The sequence below is a fragment of the Elephas maximus genome, chromosome 14 (assembly GCF_024166365.1).
Source record: "Elephas maximus indicus isolate mEleMax1 chromosome 14, mEleMax1 primary haplotype, whole genome shotgun sequence".
Taxonomy (NCBI): domain Eukaryota; kingdom Metazoa; phylum Chordata; class Mammalia; order Proboscidea; family Elephantidae; genus Elephas; species Elephas maximus.
In genome coordinates, this window is record NC_064832.1 from 38,532,643 (window position 1) to 38,554,437 (window position 21,795).

A 21,795-nucleotide genomic window follows, 5' to 3' on the forward strand; every position below is an offset into this window, starting at 1 on the left:
CAACCTTGTGATGAGAAAGCTGAGAATAGAACTCTCCTAACACCTGAAACCAAACAAGTTCAAACAAGAAACTGTTATTTGGTCATCCCGGATACAGACTTCTCCCTACCACTTCTCAGATTCCAGGACCCACCTTTTATACACCACACACACTAGATCCTACTTAGTAAATACAGTCACTTCGTTCACAACTGGCTTGCCTGTCCACCAGTGGCTCCCACCTCTCACTGCAGTCCCCTGCCAGCACCCGACATGCACAATCACACACGCACACCTGCACACACACACACCCCCTGATGTGCTAGCCCTATCATGACCACATCCACCCTCTCCCACGCTCACTCTTCACCAACTTTCACTCACACACACCCTGCCACGCTCACCCCATCACACTCATTCTCCCACCAGCGTCAGAAACAACCACAACGGCACTGTGCACACACGCACTTAGTCACACTCGCTCCCCAATCGTCACCCTCAATTCACCCACCGTGGATCTCAGGCTTTACACACACATGCCCCCAGAGATCACAGCCACACTTATTTCTCACAAATGCTCTCCCTCCCTTAAACCAGCATCATCTGGGCCTCACTCAGCTTTCTGGCTCTCTCACTCTCCATCCCTCCCTATCACATACACACACAAATACACACCAGTTAAAACACCTCCCTGGTCTCTACACCTACCCTCACCATTCACCAGTTGTTGTCCAGTCAACTCTAACTCATGGAAACCCCATCTATGGCAGAGTAGAACTGTATCCCGTAGGGTTTTCAATGGCTGATTTTTTGGAAGTAGGCTGACAGGGCTTTCTTCCAAGGCACCTCTGGATGGACTTGAACCTTCAGCCTTTCAGTTAGGGTGTTAATTATTTGCACCATCCAAGGACTCCATACCTACCCTGAAGCACCTTCCTTTAAAGGCAGACTAGTCCTTCCTCTAGCAGGGGATTTCCAAAATCACACAGTCCACTCCAGAATGACAGAATCTCCATTAGTCAATCTATACTTTATTATTATTATTTTTTTAAACTGGCTCCAAGTGATTCATAAAATCACGCAGGTTGGAAAACACTGCTCTAAGGACATGTTTCTCTCCAATTACATAGGCTATACTTCTCTGGGAAACCCTGGTGGCGTAGTGGTTAAGTGCTATGGCTGCTAACCAAAAGGCTGGCAGTTCAAACCCACCATGTTCTCCTTGGAAACTCTATGGGGCAGTTCTACTCTCTCCTATAGGGTCACTATGAGACGGAATCGACTCGATGGCAATGGGTTGTTTGTACCTCTCTGAGGATAAACCACTCCTGGTGGGACAATCCAATCCACCCCTTCACACCATGCTCTCCAACCAAGGACCCTCAGTATCATTCACCTCTTGAAATGTAACCAAAGATCCCAGGCCACACAATGAAATAACTCTTCTTTTGGGCATGTCCTTCCTCTTCACTGTTTCTTTAAATATGTCATCCCAGAATATCTTTTCTTCCATCCTAGGGTACTTCAAGCACAAAGAAAAGCCCAACTCTGATGACACCACTCACTGGCAAGCCTTCCTACTTTCTGCCCTAGGTCTCCCCTGAGATTGAGCTCATCACAGCTAATAGCCCATTGTTGGGCCAAAAGCTGTAAGGTAGCCATTGTTTTGCAGGAAAATTCTGTGGGTCTTACTTGCGATTTCCCATAAAGACAGCTTTTATAAACGCTAAATATGATTGGGGTTAAATTGCAGTTCCCAAAACTGTTATGGCAAACAGAGATGAAATCCCATTGGAAAACCACGATATGACTAACATCTTGATTTGGGAACATCAGTGCCCCAAAACCCAAGTTTCCTTGTGGGTTTACAAGAAACTCTCTTTGGACACATGCTCTTTCTTGTAGACCAATGCAAAGAGACAATGAATGAGGTTTAATTATTTTTCCTTTAACTAAAAAACAAATGAGAAATGATGGCTATCTAACACCACCACTGATCGAAATTTTGCAACCAGTTAAGACATACGCAGATTTTAATGGATTTCTCATTTACTTTAGTTTTTAAAATGGGAATCTTGTAATAACTGAGGTTGGAATTCTAAGGGATAAACTTTACATATGGAGAAAATGCAGCCACTTCATCTGATGAACTTTCTGGTTTTAAATTAATGTTCTTGAAACACAAAATCTAGTAAAAGCTGTGCAGATAACTATGAATGTTTATTCAAAGATCACAGCCTAACCAGAGTTTTTGAAATTTCCTCGAAAGGATGAATGCTGTTAAATATACTTTCAAATTTTTCTCCTACAGTGTAAATAATCCTGAAGAACTTTAAAAACTTTAGCCTCTATAAAATAAAATCTTGACCATTAAAATTTATCATGTTGCTGTTGTTGTTAGGTGCCATGGAGTCAATTTTGACTCATAGCAACCCCCAATTGACAGAGTAGAACTGCCCCCATAGGGTTTTTGGGCTGTAATCTAGGGGAGCAGCTCACCAGGTCTTTTTCCTGAGGAGCCACTGGCTGGGTTCAAACCACTAACCTTTTGGTTAGCAGCCAAACACTTAACCAAGGGCTTCTAACGTTTTTCATAGACTTGTGTATTCTGGATAGCTCAGAGTTAACTCTCGCTCCTAAAGTAAGCTAGTCCACTTTCCTGCCTACATAGGGTATAGTGAATGTCAGAGACTGCTCACTGTCCCCCCATATCTGTCCTCTACTTTTTTCCTATTAGTTATGTTGTGGTGGTTAGATGCCGTCACATTGGCTCTGACTCATGGTGACTCCATGAACAACAGAATGAAATGCTGCCCAGTCCTGCACCATCTTCACCATCACTGGTATGCTTGAGTCAATTGTTGTTGCCACTGTGTATTTTGATTGCCTTCCGACCCACGGGCTCATCTTTCAGCGCTGTATTAAACAATATTCTGCTGTGATCCATATGGTTTTCATTGGCTAATTTCTGGAAGGAGACCACCATGCTTTTTTCCTAGACTGTCTTAGTCTGGAAGCTCTGTTGAAACCTGCCCACCATGGGTGACCCGACTGGTATTTAAAAATACCGGTGGCATAGCTTCTAGCATCACACCAACGTATAAGCCACCACAGTATGACAAAGTGATAGTGGTGGCGATTAGTTATAGGCAACCTCCTTCTTCAAGCTATGGTGAGAAAATGGCCACCCAGCAGGAGACTGTACTGTCCAGCCTCCCTTGCAGGTATGCGTGGTCTTATGAGTAAATTCCAGCCGGTAAGATACTACTGAATGTGACGTCTTAATCTCCTGGCAGTGCTCTCACTTTTTCTTTCTCCCTTCCCTCTGTCTGGAAAATGACAACAAAATAAAGCAGCCAACTTGGACCCAGAGATGGAAGGTACATGTTAAAGATAGAACAGCCTCCCTACTAGTCCTGGACTGCTCACCTCTGGATCATTATATGAGAGAAAAAAACTTCTGTCTTACTCAGTTCACTGAATTTATGGGTCTCTTTGTTACAGCAACTAGCTTTTGTTGTTGTTAGCTCCTGTCAAGTCGCCCCTGACTCATGGCAACCCCTTGTACGATGGAACAAAACACTGTCCAGTCTCGCACGATCCCCATGATCAGTTCTGGTTGGAACCATTGGGATCCATAGGGTGTTCGCTGGCTGATTTTTGGAAGTAGATTGCCAGCCCTTTCTTCCTAGTCCGTCCTAGTCTAAAGCTCTCCTGAAACCTGCTTAGCATCAAAGCAACACACAAGCCTCCACTGACAAATGGGAGGTTCATCGGCTGGGAATCGAAACCGGGTCTCCTCCATAGAAGGCAAGAACTTACCACTGAACCAACATTATCTTCGAAGCTTTGGATATACTGTTCTTAATTATCAGTGGAAATTGTACATTTACAGTATGAATCCTGCAGGAGACAAGGCCAAATATGTACTGATCCCCAGAGAATTAAAAAAGACTTCCCGCTGAGTATTAATTGTTCAGTATTATGGCTCTCTGGTCCCATTTTCCAGTAAGTCTTTGAAGGATCATTGATTCCAGGAAATGGTTAGTCAAGAATATGCCAGCAAGATAACCTATTGGTACTCATTATCATCATTTGGCTTTTCACAATCTGGAGTATAATTAGAGTTTTATAAAATCATAATTATAGAGCCAAAGCTGTGTTTTTAGTTCACATTATAGGGTAGCCTCTATAGCAAACAGTCTATGGCAGGAACAAAAGGCCGGAGGAAATGTGACTAAAGTGAAAAGTCCAGCTGAAGAGAACTTTAACAGAAGATGACCTGTATTGCCTCAGGCTAATAATTTTCATAATTATCAACTGTAACATTGGAAAAACATCAGATAAATGAGAACTAGGCTTATAACATTCAAAGTGGCTTGATAAGTTGGTTAATGTCCCATTTTTATTTAAAAGTATTAGTTCACAGGGTTTAGTAAGTCATCACTCATTCATTTGTTCATTCATTCTTTCCTGAAGCTGAATTAACCAGTTGCCGTTGAGTCGATTTCAACTCACGGCGACCCCGGCTCACGGCGACCCCGGCTCACGGCGACCCCATGTGTGTCAGAGTAGAAATGTGCTCTATAGGGTTTTCTTTTCTTCCTTTTCTGTTTTCTTTCTTTCTTTTTTCTTTTTCGTTATTGTTGCTGAGAGTGTGCACAGCAAAACATACGTCAATTCAACAATTTCTACATGTACAATTCAGTGACGTTGATTACATTCTTCAAGTTAGGCAGCCATTCTCTCCCTCCTTATCCAAACTTCTCCTCCCCACACACAGAGTTTTCATTGGCTGATTTTTCAGAAGTAGGCCACCAGGCCATTCTTCTGAGATGCTTCTCAGTGGCTTGAACCGCCAATCTTTCAGTTAGCAGCCATGCACATTACCGTTCGCGCCACCCAGGGACTCTGAAACCGCATTGGGGTGATATATTCAAATGTAAGGAAAGTGGTTATAGTCTTTGTCCTGACGGAGCTTACAGCTTCATGCCGTGATCTTTCTGACTGTGCAATTCTAACAGGGAAAAAATTTTGAATGTTCCCAAAATGTGCAGGCTTTTTTATCTAAATATTAAATAGAAGCACTCCTATATAAATATATACATTACAAAATATTCAGAAAAACAAATGCCTTTAAAAGCTGATATTAAAAATATATACATATAAATCTCAATACTTCATTCCCACATCCCAGGGGGTCATCTTGAATGCATCAAACATCCCACTTTGGAGAGCAATGGGTTTCAGTTCAGTTAGGTTCCAAAACAAGCCCTTTGGCTAAGGAGGAATACTAAAGACTATCCCATACAGCATGCTGTAACAGATACTGATCTCTCTTCTTTATACCATTTTTTCAAATATCTTTGAAATTAAGTTGCAGGAAGTTCAGGAAGTTTTTTTTTACAAGCAGGTATCGAATGCGGAATTAACAACCTGGCATATTAGAATTAAGTGCAATGGCTCCCAAGTTAGGGTTCCAGTTCCAAGTACCCAGAATACATATTTGGTACATAAACAGACGGCACCCCGCCGAGGCCAGCCTGGAGGACAATGTCCAAGTGGCCTCACCGTCAAGCAGGGCAGGCCCCTGCTCAGACCAGCTCACCACTCACCTCCCCACCATGCACACTGGCAGACACTGGTGGCTGCCAAAGCTGGAAACAAGAATCGCTTCATAAACTGGACACCATATTTATGCTAGTGTTTTCTTTATTGTCATAGACTGTTATGATAGACTTTATAAATTGTGGTTGGTAGGGTTGGATCGCTAGGAGACTTTTAAAGTTCTGTGCTAAAGGGGAAAAAAAGCCAAGAAAACCCAGCCACAAACAAAAAAAGGGGAAAAAAACAGCATTACTTGTCTGGCCAAAGATTGGCTGGGTAAACACCACTTTTTGCACACATAGAACGTGATATTATGCTTATGTCTAGCATTTGTTACCACTGGATGGGTTGATCTTTCAATAATGATTCCAGCAACACATGTAATTTTGTTTTACGGGTTCACTCAATATCTACATTAGAGCTAACACTAAGATACGAAGCTACTCATGAATGCCTAATACACCATCCTATTTTCAGCATTGGCAAGAGAAATGAGAAACCTGGTTATTGTAGCAAGATGTGTAGAATACCACCCTAGCCAACAGTCCTCATCAAAGGATGACACACCCAGGAGAACATTATTTGACTGGGTAAGCGAAGAGTAAATCCTTTGGTATGGGATTAAAAAAAAAAAACAAAAAAAAGGGCAAACTCAATGCTGTCAAGTCAATTCCGACTCATAGCAACCCTATAGGAGAGAGTAGAACTGTCCCATAGAGCTTCCAAGGAGCACCTGGTGGATCTGAACTGCCGACCTTTTGGTTAGCAGTCGTAGCTCTTAGCCATTATGCCACCAGGGTTTCCTTGGTATGGGATAAGGTATGGCAAAGTGCCTAGCATGAGACCCACAACATAAAACCAAAAATAACCAAACCTGCTGCCGTGGAGTTGACTCCTACTCCTAGCAACTCTACAGGACAGAGCAGAACTGCCCCATATGCTTTCCGAGGCTGTTGGTTGAGCCTAATGATAAGGTATGGATAATGCTCGTCTCCTTCCTAAAGATCCTCTGTCTAGAGGGGAGAGATAGCATCTTCCACCCCTAAACACACATTGGTATATTATGACAGCTCCTTAATGAAAAAAAAAAAAGTCAATATCCAATAAGCTGAGGTGCCCTAAATCGTGTTTGGGGAATATAGAGATTGCACTTTGGTTAGCATGAAGTTATTCTTCCCCAGTCTTAAAGAACCTTAAACTCCGGCCATGGGCAGACACTAGACAAATAGCCGGAAGTCAAAATGAGAATGTGAGTCATTGACTTGTCTGGACAAGCCTTATTTTTCGCTCCAGTATAGGTTTTTATCTGTGGATGACCAGCTTGGGTACAGGTTGTGGAAACCTTTAAAAGGTGTGAAGAGTGAGTTTTTTACTGTAGTGGATGGAACAAGGAGTTTTGAGCCAAAGGATTCAGAATCCACATTTGGAGAAATGTAGGACGTATAATCACGGCAGCAACCATATATTTTTCCACTGAAAGACAGCTGGATGTATGGGGTGCTCGTGGGATATATGAGTAAACAATCTATTTGAGTCAGAATCCACTCGACGGCGGTGGGCTTGGTTTTTATTTTTGTTTCTGAGTAATTTTAATAAGTTTCTACAAAAAAAAGAAGTACCTGTAGCATAATATTATTAAAACAAACCAAACCCAAGTGCCATCAAGTCGATTCCGACTCATAGCGACCCTATATGTAATAGCTAAAATATATAGCACAATGAAAACAAATGAGAAATTAATCCTGTGAGCTATAATAATCTTTTAGTATAATTAAGACTGTGTGCCTGTAGTTAAAGCAGTTGACTGTGGAGTCCCTGGGTGGTACAATTAACACTCAAGGTTGCTAACCAAAAGGTTGGAGGTTGAAGTCCACCAAGAGACTCCCCGGAAGGGCCTGGTGATCTACTTCTGAAAAGACAGCCACTGAAGACCCAGTGAAGCACAGTCCTACTCTGACATACATGGGGTTGCCATGAGTTGGAGTCTACTACGACAACTGGTTTTTGGTGATTTTTTTTTAATACATATTCTTGCCTGCCCACAAATCTTCCTCGTTCTGGCTTACCAGATACTGAATCTCTCATAATTAGTGTTACCCATTTAGAACAAGGCACTATGTTTCCAAAAGGTTCCTAAAATTGTGAAAATTCTGCCCAATTAACATATTTAAATACAAATTGGTTTATCATAATATCTAGGCAGTCACTAAGAAAGCTCAAATGAAATGGGGCAATGAACAGGGAAGTTCTGATGGGGCAGGTAGGGGCAGATACGCACACAAAAGCAACAGAGATTATTGCAAGACCGCCAGAGAGTACAGATTAGTCACCAAGTAATTGTTCTATATTATTTTTATTCATGCAACTTTCCTGTAAGTTTGGAAATATTTCCAAATAAAAAGTTAAAAAATAAGATTATCAAATGTTATATTTCCTAAGAGTTCATACATGTGTATATGTATACATATATATACACACATACATATATAAACACACACATATAGATACACATATACATATATGAATATATATGTATACATAGGGTCGCCATGAGTCAGAACTGACTCGATGGCAAGGGCTTTTATGTGTGTGTGTATACAAATATATAGACATATATAATATATATGTATAAATTACTGCTAGTCTATGTTAATAGTTGTTTATAGCTAGATTACTCAGCATGTGAGAGATAAACTTGACAAATGGAGCAAAAAGCAGATTGATACAAAAGGAAATATCAAAAAGAAAAACAAAAACAGACAGATCAGCAGAAATGCCCCTGCTTGGAAGTTAGCACGTAAGATGAAAAGATCACTAAATGTAAGCCCACATTTAAAACATACATCGACTGCATGAAGCTAAGCCACATACGTTAATTATAATGAAAAAGGAGTTTTCATAAACAACGTGCTTTCGTACAGATACTAGAGTAAGAGTCCACGAGGTACTTTTTTTTTTTTTCACATTTTATATCTATGAAATCGGGATGCAAACCAGAATCTGTGATGATCATGTTTAAGTTTTCAGCCAACATTTTTTCTTTCTTAATGGTGCATGAAATAAGGAAGTAAGCTGAAAGTTGGTGGTGTTTCAGATCTGATAAAAAGTACCAAATCTCAGTGTTATGGGTGTTACACTTATCTTTACAAAAAGTTTTTTCGACCTATCGCTACCTCCAACATGCATCCTCTTTGGGAAAAAAAAGTGCAATTACTATGTGTGTATTGAAAAAAAAAAAAGTAAGCTAAATAAAATTCAATTTAGATTTACCGGCTTTGACGATTTCAGAATTTACTCTGAGATGACCAGAGATCCCCAAAAGAAGAAAAGAAAACCAGTTGCCATTGAGTCAAATCTGACTCTTGGAGGCCCCTTGGGCTGCAGAGTAGAACTGCACTCCATAGGATTTTTGTAGATGTGACCTTTTGGAAGGAGACCTCCAGGCATTTCCTCCTAGGTGCCTCTGGGCAGGCTCAAGCTGCCAACCTTTCTCAATTAGTAGGAAGCTGCAAAACAGATGTTGGAATGGAGAGGTGGATCCATGAATGTGTGCAAGTGTATACCCAGGTGTGAAATGTGCATGCAGGTATGTGTGCATTGAACAATAAGTAATATAATTCCAAAACTACAGGAGTCTCAAGTGTGTTTTGTCAGGGAAGTAAAATGGCCAGTTATTACAGTGTTTCTTAACTGACGCTGTTTAGTGTGAAAGCAGTCATTGGTCTTTTCTGTCCCCATCTCTTCCCTTCTCATCCAACTCTCCTGGAAAACGAGAAACTAGACACAGAATTTTTATCTCACCCACCACATCATTTCCTGCCCTGCTTGCTTACTTCCTCAGCATAGATGACAACAAAGGACCAGTTACAACTGCTTCTCATCAGAGCCTGGATCAACAGATGTGGACAAGGGGATCCTACAATCACAAAACCAAACGTAAAGGAAATAGCTACCAGAAAGTCCTGTGAACTGAGCAAATGGTTTCTAGGTCAGTGAATTCAAACTAGCAAACGGACCCATTGACTAACCACAAACCACCTTGTCTTCCTTCCAAGTAGGAATTTAAAACCCTCCTCTTAAAAAGAAACAAGAAAAAAATATTTGCATGAATGTCTCTGGTCTCCATAATCAATCATTACCAACTTCAAAAGAATCCTGTTAGTCCTTAGAAAAAAATTATCCTTAGCTCTTTTACAAATTGTTAGGATGATAATAAAAAAGGACCAAGTCAATAGTACTCAGCCTCTTTTAATTTTCAGTACTGGTAAAGCCAGCAAGGTCCTTCCTTGACTGATCCACCCCAGTAAGAACCTACCTTTTGCACAGCTCCTTCAAAGGCCTGTTTAATTCTCCTACACGAATCAGGTAGTAATTTTGTGTCTTGACTCTCCGGAGTTGTGTCTCGCAAATCTGAATTTTCATGGAGTTTGAAAAGTCTCTTAAAGCAGTCGGTGTCGTCTTCTGATATTCTATTAGGATCCATCTGAAAAAAAAAAAAAAAAGAACCTTCAAGTGGGTATCATTAATCATTCTGCTATTTAATAAAGTGTGACTTAAGGAAAAACTCATTCTTGCAAAAGTCTTTATTTCCCTAATGGCTAATACCAAAACCCCTTGCTGTCGAGTCAAAGTCCAACTCAGAGCGACCCTATAAGACAGAGTAGGACTGCCCTGTGGCATTTCCAAGGCTGTAAATCCTTATGCGAGCAAACTGCGTCATCTTCCTCCTGCAGAACACCTGGTAGGTTCACGCCGCCGACTTTCTGGTTTGTAGCCGAGCACTTAACTACTGCACCGCTGGGGTTCCCAATGGCTAATAGTTACCATAATTACCCTCAAGTTGGCAAAAGCATGGACTTTTAACTCATTTTAATGAGCAGCTGCATATCTTCCACAACCCAAAGCCAAGTTTTATGGTGGGTTTTCAAAAATACCAGAATTATACTTGTGTGATTCATGGTGAAATTACCAAAATCATCTGACAACGTGAAAGTCTTCATAGAGGGGAATGGCATCAAGGAAATCACAGATGGTGGGTGCGGGCAGAGAAAGCGTTTCATCTTCAGGTGAGATGCAACACACTAGACAGGATTACAAAGCCCGTTCGGATATACGAAGCACGAAGCCTACATACATCAGGTGAAATCAGCATCACCTTGGGCCACTGTTTGCCCGGCCTCCTCCCTTAATCGCTGTATATTTTAATCAGAGACAAAAGAAATCCATTTCCTAGCTCCAAACAAAACCCGAACCCGGAAGCACTCTTTCCCTTTTGTTGATTCAGTGTTTCTCAGCTACAGTGGTAGTCTGTCTGGGGGTGTCAGGGAATGCATGCAGGTGACATCTGCTGGTCACACGGGGCAAGGACTGCATAGGTAACCAGCCTATACTTGCAGGTGCTAAAAAAAAAAAAAAAAAAATACTTGCAGGTGCTAGGCAACGCTAAAATTCTTATAATGTGAGGACTGTCCCACCTAAAACGTCCCCATGGTGTTATGAGCAGATGCCTGGTTAGGGCACTTACCCCGTATTTCTAAGCACTGCTGTTCTCTGTAAACGGTCTGCCTGCTCCTCCTCCAGGCTCTGGCAAAGCCTTTGTAGCAGTTTCCACTGCCAAGCAAAACCACCAACCAGTTGCTACCAAGTCATCGCCCACTCACGTCGACCCCATGTGTGTCAGAACAGAACCGTGCTCGATAGGGTTCTCAATGGCTGATTTTTTGGAAGCAGATCCCCAGGTCTTTCTCCTGAGGCACCCTTGGGTAGACTCGAACCTCCAACCTTTCAGTGTTAAATGTTTGCACCACCCAGGGATTCCACCAAGTAAAAGGGTAGATATAATTAACAATCGACTGTTTTTATCAAAATAGTTGGACTTATTGTCCTCTTCTTTCAAAAATTCAAATACACTTCATGTGTATTTGCTTATTTAGTATGGAAAAAAGGAAAAATTGGATTAGTTTAAAACAACCAGAGCTCAGTTAGAATTAATACCAAGTCTCTCATTTCCTGATCTCTTTAACAGTAATCAGAATGTGTATGTTTATTAACCGGCCATCAGAAATAAACTGGGAAGTTCCCCACCAGTACCTGAAATTCCCAAAGCAAAATTAAGGCCTTGCAACAAACATGCATCCACTAATACGAATTTTGTTATTCCAGCCTCGCAAATATAAGGATTATCTATGATCGTGAGAGCATGAGGCATTGGTGGTTCAGTGGCAAAATTCTCCCCCTCCATGTGTGAGATCCAGGTTCGATTCGTGGCCAGTGCACCTCAGGCACAGCCACTAGCCATGTGACAGTGGAGTTTTGTATGTTGCTATGACGCTGAATAGGTTTCAGTGGAGATCCCGCATTAAGAAGGAGTAGTAAAAAAGGCCTGGTGATCTACCTCCAAAAATCAGCCAGTGAAAACCCTGTGCGTCACAATGGTCTGATCTGCAACAAATTGTGGGGATGGTGCAGGACCAGGCAGCGTTTCATTCCGCTGTGCATGGGGTTGCCATGAGTTGGGGGCTGACTTGACAGCAGCTAACAACAAAACATGATCGTGGGAGAGGTACTATCCACCAAGCAAAACTATTTGCAAGCCATATTTATTTTTCATATTTTCATTAAAATAATCAGATATGTGAGTTTTTATATAAAGAAAGCTTCCAATCATATTAAAAAAAAAAAAAGAGAAAGAAAGCTCATTTATGTGTATGTCAATAAGTATCCCACAAAACCAGAAAAGCCATGGGGTTCAGACCTCAGGAAAAAAGAGCCGTGCAAAAGGCCTCCTGCCTCCGTTGCTCACCATCAGAATACTGCTTAGCTAAAGGAACAATGCAGAGCTGCAGGAGAGGGCCTAAAAAAAAAAAAAAATCCCCTTGCCGTGATTTGATTCTGACCCATAGTGACCTTATAGGGCAGAGTAGAACCGTCCCATAGGGTTTCCAAGGCTGTAATCTTTACAGAAGCAGGCTGCCATGCCACATCTTTCTCCCATGGCGCAGCTGGTGGGTTTGAACCACTGACCTTTCAGTTAACAGCCAAGTGCTTTAACCACTGCACCACCAGGGCTCCTTGGAGAGTGCCTTCAGGCCCTAAAATTGGTTAAGTTCGAATCCTGTTGACAAGGTAAGAGCTGTCTAACTGAAGCAGCAGTCCCCTACACCCTTGCTTCTCAAAGTGTGGTCCAAGGACCAGCAGTATCATCAGGCCAGGGATCTGTTTAGAAATGCAAAACTTAGGCCCCACCCCAGAGCACTGCATGGAAATCTGCCTTTTAACTAGATCCCAGGTGATTCACATGCTAAAAAAGCTTTGAGAAATCATGCCTTAAATGCCAAATACACAAATATAGATTTTCTGCTATTAAAATGACCCCAAATTTCATTGGAGACAAATTTTAAAATTTTATTATAAGCAGCACCAATTAGTACAAATACTACAATTGCTAATGGTTCACGATTTGATGCAAGTCAATATAATGCCAAGATTTTATCCCTTCTCCCTTTTAAAAAATGCCCATGCCCAGACCCCCCTCCCCCGCCCCCGCGAGGCCAAGCCAATCAGCATCTCTGGGGGTAGGAGCCACTTGGTGTCTGTCTCTCCCAGTACTTCTAGTGTGCAGTGAGAGCCACTGTTTGGACAGGTAACATTAGAACTAAAACATATAGAAAACTTTAACAGTTGTTTATCCAAAAGAAATCATGCAAGTGTGACACAATTATTTTTGATACATTCATTTGTTTACTTAAGGATCATCCGTTAGAAATTAATTTTTGATCTACAATTAAATGTCTTTCTCATTCTGGGTATCTTTGCAGCTCTCCTTTGCAGAAAATGGTGACCAGGAGAAAGGCGAAGAGCGGAGGTTCGGGGTGCAGGACCAACCAGGAAAAGGTAGATTAGGACTTCCCCTCCTGTGGCCTCTAGGTTGAAGGAACTCAGAACATGGGGTGTGAACAGCACTGGAAGCTCACAGAGGATTAAATGAGTGATTCTATCTAACAACCCATCCCTTGGCACACAGCAATCCGGATAGAGGACTTACACGACTGAAAAATTATACTTTTGTCTATTTTGATAGCTAATCAGATCATTTCATGTTACACATTAGAAACTGACATATGCATAGGGTTGTAAATCATTTGAAAACCCTTCTCAGCAAATTAAACATACGGGGCTACACGATTGGAATAAGGTAGTGTGAGTGATACAGGCCGTCGCTACTTTCATCGAACTTACACTCCACTGAGGAAGCCAGACATTCACCAGAAAACCACAGTAAACTGAGTCATGAAGGAATTCATTGTACCTAGAAATGTCTGAAAACACCAAATAAATCTTGACTATCAGATTCAAAACGGACTTTCAAAGTGCATTTATCAGATAATGTAGTTCATATGAAATGAACTTCAGTTTTCTCTTTTTTTAAACTTCCTTGAAAATCAAGTGAGGCAGGATGCTTGACGTTTGTGCTACTTCGTTATCTGTGTTTTCAAACTGGCAGCCTGCACAGCTTTACATCAGATTGTCAGCCGTCACTGCTCTCCTGGGTAACAGCCCTCAAGGTTGGCGTGTGCGCATCGGGAGATGGGGGAAGGAGTTGAAAGAGCAAAAGAACTTGAGTTTTCTGAAAAGCTTATCTTGTGGCTAAACTCTCAGCTTTGATATATGATTCTATGGATGTTAAACACACATACGAATTTTACAAGCAACTTTTTGGAAGGGTTTTTTTTTTTTCCTTTGTAAACCGAAGCATGAATACTATGTGGTAAATATATAGCACAAGCCCACATGCTATTTTCTCATCGGTGGGTTGGTGGGGAAAAGCCAATCTATGCGGGATCTGGTACATTTGTTTTTTTTTCATCTAGGCACGGGCAAGCTGCAAACACTCCGGAGGCTGATTCATTTTTAACTCTTCAAACATAAGTTGAGGCCGAAGAAATGAAAAACTAATAGTCACTGCTATTTTTACAATCTGCTGGGCATCCTTCTTTATGCACTTAAAATTAAACTTCTCTTTCTTGAGGATTGGAACAGCATCTTACCTCCACCTTTAATCAAAAACAATGAAACTGGCTCCTTTTTCTTTACTTTAAACTGCAAACATGTTACCTGCTACTAGATGATTTCATTCTCATTCAAATGCATCCAGAAACTCCAAGTAGTTGATCCACAAGGAGCTGATATCAAAGAAAATGCAGGATCAGTGACAGGTCAAATTGAGTCTGTTCTCTTAGCTAGAACTTTAAAAGAAGGCTTCAGATATATACGAAAGTAGAAAGAATACTAGAGTTCAACCTGTATATACTGATCACTCAGCTTCAACAATTATCAACCCATGGCCAGTCTTGTTTCCTCTATAACTAACCACTTCCCTAACCCCTACTCTCCCCACTGATCATTTTGAAACAAAGTCCAGACACTACTGTCTTTTGCTTGTAAATATTTCAGAAAGTATCTCTCAATGGCTGTGATGATATTAGGTTTCAAGCACAGATACAACATCTGGTAAAATGCAACCAGCTTTAATGGTATGTTCGCATGAACACGTCACTCCTAATATTACTTCTTCACTGAGGGAGATGACCTTTCCAAATGTAGTGCAAAATCGTGCTCAGAGTAATGGCTCAAATACTCTACGTAAGTCTTAGAGAAACCCAAGTTTCATGGCATTTCGGAAAACTGTATCCAAAAATCTGGTGACATTAAGCTCTCCAAATGAGAATTTGCTAGCGAGGCTTACTTTAGAAAGAGTTTCCCTTTTATCCATGTATCATCAAGACCTCTTGACTTTAATGCAGAAGATAAGTTATAAGTGATCATCAGAAGGCCAGACCTTGTAGTCCTCTGGACCATTAATATTAAGAATTCCTACAGGAATGCTGAACAACTGTACTAAGAGCTCAGCAGGTCACTCTTTCCTGCATGGCCATACCAATTCCATGGTTCCTTCCAAGCTACACTGCACATGGTCCCTAGGACTCTCTCATTCCCTCCTGCTCTAGAACCCTCTCATTCCCTCCTGCTCTTTCAACACTGAACACCCACTTCACTGTTACTGCTATGAAAATGTCATATCCCTAAGGTGTCGGAGGAGATAAAAGGTGGAGAATTACTGCATTTTCTTACCCTTTTCTGAATGCTGACTTCTTTTTGCTTAAAAGATTTTAAGAGTCTTTTGTTGCAGGCCCCTGAAAGACAGAACCCTGTAAAGCATCTTTATATGCCACTTCATTACCTGGAACCATGTCATGCACACAGTAGGTGCACAACGTATGTCGAATAAATTATTCTTGCCTCATATCTCATAGTATTGAATAGTGTCGTGCATAGGAGGCACTCAGTACATAGCATTAAATAGGCAGGTAGGAGCCCTGGTCAGACAACAGATAAGCAGTTAGCTGTTAACCAAAAGATTAGCAGCTGGAACCCACCCAGAGCTGAGCTTTGTGGGAGAAATACCTTCTGATCTGCTTTGGTAAAGATTATAGCCATGAAAACCCTATGAAGAAGTGCTACTCTGTGAGTCGAAATCAATTTAACTGATAGGAAAAAACAACATGCTAGATGGAAAAAAAAAATTAAACCACTCGTTCTTGACTGCAACATACGCCAATGAAAGGAAAATATCTCATCGCTTCCATGTAGATTTCTGTAACCTATGTTGCAAGGCAACCACTCAAAAGTCATCTATTCAGCAAAAAAAAAAAAAAAAAAAAAAAAATTCCCTCAACAGGTAAAGATCATTTCTTATTAATATGCAAATATTGGTTTTCTGAAGTACGGCTCATAGCACTTCTACTTTTGTTTTAACACATAATCAAAACAGCTCTACAAAAAGTGAACTAGAGGATAATGAACATTTAACAAAAATCCCATGATTAAAAGCAATGGCAAGATGCAGGCACATGACGAAAAGCTAGACAAGCCAAGCAATGCCAGGTTTTTGTGCTTCCAGTTTGGTTAAGTAATCACCTATGAGCCTGAAAACAAATGAAGGCCAAACCCAACTCTCTTTTCCCATAAAAAAATGCACAGTCAGCCCCCCACTTCCTCTGAGAAAGAGTTCATAGCACCAGACAAGATTACTTGAATGAATCCAACCAACGGCACTGCAATTTCCAAGAAAACACAAGGGCATAAACCACCAGAAAGCATAATATTACAAATTTACCCCTTCCTCTCTCCTATCTTCCTGCAGTTCTGAGCCTTCATGCAGGCCTGGCTCGTCTTTTAAAAGGCTGGTACTTGCTAGATTGTAGACAGGCTGTGCTACTGGAAAGAACTTCACCACTATCTCCCAAACACACCCCACCACCACCACCACCCATACCTTGCCTCCTTCACCCTCACTGCGGAGGAGTCCCAGAGGACTATGCAGCAGCAGCAACGGTGCCCCGTGCCCCACGACCAGGCTTCTCCGATCGCGCTGTGCCATTGGGCTCATCTGGCGACCTGGGACATAGCCACCCACTATCCCAACCGCTGCAGGCACCGCAGGCACCACCACCTTCCGCACTGTGCGCTCCAGAAGCCGATGCACTTCAAGCGCTGTGGCTCAGAGAAGACCTGAAGAGCAGCCAGCCCAGAAACCGAAATCCCCTGCGTGGTGAGCGGGCAAGGAAAGGGTTGAAGATTAAGCAAAGGCGCATTTTTTCCCCCCTAAGTGGAAGTTAAACCAAAACCAAGCCAAATCAGTTGCCACTGACTCAATTGCTACTCATGGAGTTGCTTCTTACCTCCAAGTAAGAAATGGAAGGACGAAAAAAGTTTGCAAACACTTCTAAGAGGTGAGCGGCCAATGCCGTCTCACGGGGGAAATTCAAACTAGCCAGACAAGGGCAGCCCAGGTTTTGGCGCGCTGCTGCGCACGAGTGCGTGTACCAAGGAGAGGCGAGCGCGCCCCGCTGTCCCCATGCGCGCAGCCCTGCGCAGCGTCGCGCTCGGCTCTCCCCAAGTGCACTCTCCCTTCCTTTTAGTCACTCTGCCGGTCTGAATACAGAGGGTCTGGGGAGCCGAGCTCGGCGGCCACACTCAGTTTCCCCAACAGTGAGGGCGGTGCGCCCCGACCGCGCTCTCAGGGGCAGGCGGGCACTCACCTGCGCTCTGAAGTAGAGGAACAGGGCGACGCTGCAGACGACCTGGCCCAACCCCAGCCCGAGTAGGGCGACGAACATGGAGCGGGAGGCAGCGGGGGGCGGGTGTGATGCGGGCGGCGGCGGCGGGACGTGCAGGGGGCCCTCGTGCGGGGCGCCAGAGCCGCCACTGCCCATCTCCTCGGAGCCGCGCAGGTACTTGGTGTAGTCTCGGCTGGCGCGGCGCATGGCGCTCTGCTCCGCTCGCTCGGCGCTCTCCTCTCTCGCGCGCTCCCCCTTTCTCGATCTGGGGGCCGCAAACTCAGGAGACCACAGCGGAGTCCGAACTGGACTAGGCGGGGCCTTGAGTGCCGGGCGCTGACTCCTAGGGCGCGCTGGTGAGCGGGCAGCGGGCCCGGCCGCCCCAGCTCTTATAAACCGCTTCGAGAGGGCTGGGGTTCGGGAGCCAATCAGCCCCGGGCCAGGCTGCCTCTTCCACTCCTAGCTCTAGCTCCCCTTCCTTCCTTTCTCCCTCCCTCCCTTTCTCACTCTCACTGAAAGGCCTCCTCCCTACCCAACCGCTCAGAGGAGGACGGTGTGGGTTGCTCCAGCAGTTCCCAACTCCTCTTGCCCATCCTCACAGGCCTTCCAAAAGTCTAAGAGATGGGCTGGGAAAGATGCAGCCCAGGGTCAAGTATAAGGGTTACGTCGTGGATATTCCTCGCGGGGCAGTTTGCATCCCTGCCTTCCTAGGATTTAGAAAGTTGAACTTGAGGATGTCTCGGCCCTCCCTATCCAACCCCTCTCGCCCCCCCCCCACCTACCTCCCCCGAAAAAAATAAAACTCCGCTGGGAGTATCTTAAGGAGTCCTGAGAATTCGACTTCTATCAGGGTTCCAAATACAGGTTCTGAATTATATATTTTGGCAGACGCAGAAAATTCCATTGCCCCATTCCCAAATCCCTGTTTCTGCACTCTCAAGTGGCTTTGAATGCCTTAGGTTTTAAATGTGTCATCATAGAGCCTATTAACACCAACTCTGATTTTAAAAAGGAAATGGGGCAGAGAAAGAGGAGGACTATGCACCCCAGAAGTAGGCAAACCCTTTAACCCGTTGTCGTGGAGTCGATTCCGAGTCATAGTGACTCTACAGGACACAGTAGAACTGCCCCCATCGGGCTTCCAAGGAGCGCCTGGTGGATTTGAACTGCTAACCTTTTGGTTAGCAGCACAGCTCTTAATGACTAGCCACCAGAGTTTCCAAGGCAAACCAGGAGGGCTCATTGTGCTATCAGTCAGGAGAGAAGGAGGTCACACAAAGCTAAACGTGTACTTAAATGTCAGCTTCTTTGCTAAAGAAAACTTTCCAGAGCTTTTAAAACTTCTCTTCAGAATTGTGCCCCTTGTTGTGAAAATGAAAATATTAACATTGCTCACAAATTCTGATACATCTTCAGAGGGAAGGGGAGGAAGTGCTGGCCGATTTAAACACCTATAACACTTAGGATGTTTCCACTTTTTTATCAGGGCTTTTCTGTTTTGCATCCTGTTCCTGCATAGCACTCTAATGAGCACTTACATAGGGAAAAGTTAACACAAATGGTGTATCTCAGAGTTATTAAAGCGTGCCCTGTAAATTGAACACTTAGACCTCAGCATGTGTGGACAAAAAACAACCAGGTTGAATAAAAAAAGCACACATGCAAATGAAACGCTTTGTTCAAGTTTAAAAATGCTTTCGGCTTTTAGATGTGTGTGTATATCAAGTTTGATAGTGAAAGAAAAAACACTCCCAAACTTCAACAAAGAAACTATTAACACAAATCTTCTATCCCGTGTAGTCCTTGCACACCCTTCCTACTTTCCGTCAGTTTATCATCTTCACCAAGTAGGGTTTTTTTCATCCTTTATTCAGAAAACCATTCTATATTTCATCCCTTTTATAAGTCTTTACTAAGATCAAAGATTTTTAAAATGTGTTATAGCAACTGTCTTAGCTAGTGCTCCTGCAACACAAATACCACAACTGAGTGTCTTTAAAAAAGACAAATTTATTTTCTCACATTTCAGGAAAGTGGAAGGCCAAATTCAGGGCCCCAGCTCTAGGGGAAGACCCATCTTCTCTAGGGGAAGATCCTTGGCTCTTTCACCTTCTATAACCCTGGTAGTCTTTGGTTCCTTAGCAATTCCCTTGTGCTTACTTCTGTGTCTAATCTGCTCTTTTTATAAATCTCTGGTGATTAGGTTCAGGACACACCCTACAGGTATATGGCCTCATTAACACAACAAAGAGAATCCTATTCTGAAACTGGATTACATTCACAGATATGTTGTTGTTGTTGCTGTTAGGTGCCTTTCAGTTGGCTCCAACTCATAGAGACTCTGTACAACAGAATGAAACACTGCCCAGTCCTGTACCATCCTCACAAACATTGTTATTCTTGAGCCCGTTGTTGCAGCCACTGTGTCAATCCATCTCATTGAGGCTCTTCCTCTCTTTCGTTGACTCTCGACTTTACCAAGCATGACGTTTATCTTTCTTCAGGGACTGGTTCCTCCTGATAACATGTGCAAAGTACATGAGACGAAGTCTTGCTATTCTCACTTGTAAGGAGCATTCTGGCTGTACTTCTTCCAAGACAGATTCACAGGTATAGGGATTAGAATTCTAATGCATATTTTCTTTTTTTGGGGGGGGGGGTACACAATTCTATCCATAACAGCAGTTTAACCCACAATGACTTGACTGTAGGAGGTTTTATACAACAATGTTTTATACACATTTTTTTATTGCCTAAAATCTTGATCCTCAGATAACAAGAAGTTCCCTCAAGTCTTTGACTCATGTTCATGTATGCTTGAATCCAATATTTTCTTTTTTTTTTTTACTGCTTGGCCGTTGTTTTCCTCCAGTACTCTAAAGATGTCGTCCCATTGTATTCTGTCTTCCATAGGCCCTATCGGAAAATCCACTGTCAGTCTACTTCTTGCTCCTTCAAAGGTAAATGTATCTTTCTAATTATTTATTCATTTATCAATATAATCTCCATACGTTCAAGGATTTTATCTGTATTATTCACCTCCATCTCTTCATTTTCGGGAATAATGCCTACTACTTAGTAGCTGCACAGTAAATGTCGGTTGAATAAAAAATGAGTAGAGTCCTCAGAGCCTCTGTTACTGTCTTGGTCCAAGCCACACTGGTTCTCACCTGAATTAACTTTGATATTCTCTTAACTGGTCCCACTGCCTCCAGTCTTGCTTTCCTCTGAACAGTTCTTTATACACTCATCAGGGTATCTTTTTAAAAGTAAAAAAGATGCATCATTCTTAAAATCCTTTAATGGCTTCTAAGTGTTATTAGGATAACATCAAAACTCCTAAGATAAGAACTTCAAATGGTTCTTTACAATCTAGCTTAAAACTCCTTTTCTCTGTCAGCTTAGGGCACACCCCCCTTTAAAAATGTTGTCTGTAGGCATAGTGTACTTGCTTTCTCTACCCTCAACTGGATAACTCTTACTCATCCTTCCTCTCTCAGCTTGAATGTCACTTCTCCAGAAGGCCTTCTCTGCTCTCCTAACATGGGTTGTCTTCCCATAAAAAAAAAATAGTACCTTTAAATCCCTATAATAATAATCGTTGTCCACTATCAGTAATTCTGCTACATCAGAAATTTTCAAACTTTTTTGTCTCTGGACCCCTTTACACTCTTAAAAAAATTGAGAACCCCAAAGAATCTTTGTTTATGTGGATTGTTTTTATTAATATTTGCCATGTGAGAACTCCAACCACAGAAGCTTTTTGCTTGTTAACATAATACAATTTTATAAAAAAATAACCAATTTTTTTAAAACAACAAAAAAAGTAGTGAGGAGAATAGCACTGATTTACATTTTCTCAAATCTCTTTAATATCTGACCTAATAGATCCTCATATCCACTTCTGTATTGAGTTGTTTCAATATCATACATTATGTAGCCTCTAGGAAACTCTACTGGACTCTGTTCATGACAGATTGAGAATAAAAAAGAAAAACAATGTCTTAGTATTACTATGAAATAGTTTTGACTTCACAGAGCCCCTAAAAAGATCTCAGAGATACTTAGGGATTCTCAGACCACACTTTGA

General features: G+C 42.3%; 1 protein-coding gene across 2 annotated transcripts in view; it reads right to left on the reverse strand.

Annotated features, from left to right (window-relative positions):
- TNFSF11 (TNF superfamily member 11) overlaps positions 1 to 18,010 on the reverse strand; it is a 39,731-nt gene extending 21,721 nt beyond the window's left edge. The window contains exons 1-2 of one of the 2 annotated variants that reach the window (XM_049853138.1): positions 17,688 to 18,010; positions 9,902 to 10,069 (exon numbers count right to left, since the gene is read on the reverse strand). In XM_049853138.1, the coding sequence (XP_049709095.1) occupies positions 9,902 to 10,069; positions 17,688 to 17,912 (393 nt within the window). In that variant the 5' untranslated portion in view covers positions 17,913 to 18,010. Of the gene's footprint in view, positions 1 to 9,901; positions 10,070 to 14,700; positions 14,813 to 17,687 lie in introns of those variants that run through there. The other variant, XM_049853139.1, reaches the window with a different exon arrangement.
- Positions 18,011 to 21,795: the final 3,785 nt, after the last annotated feature.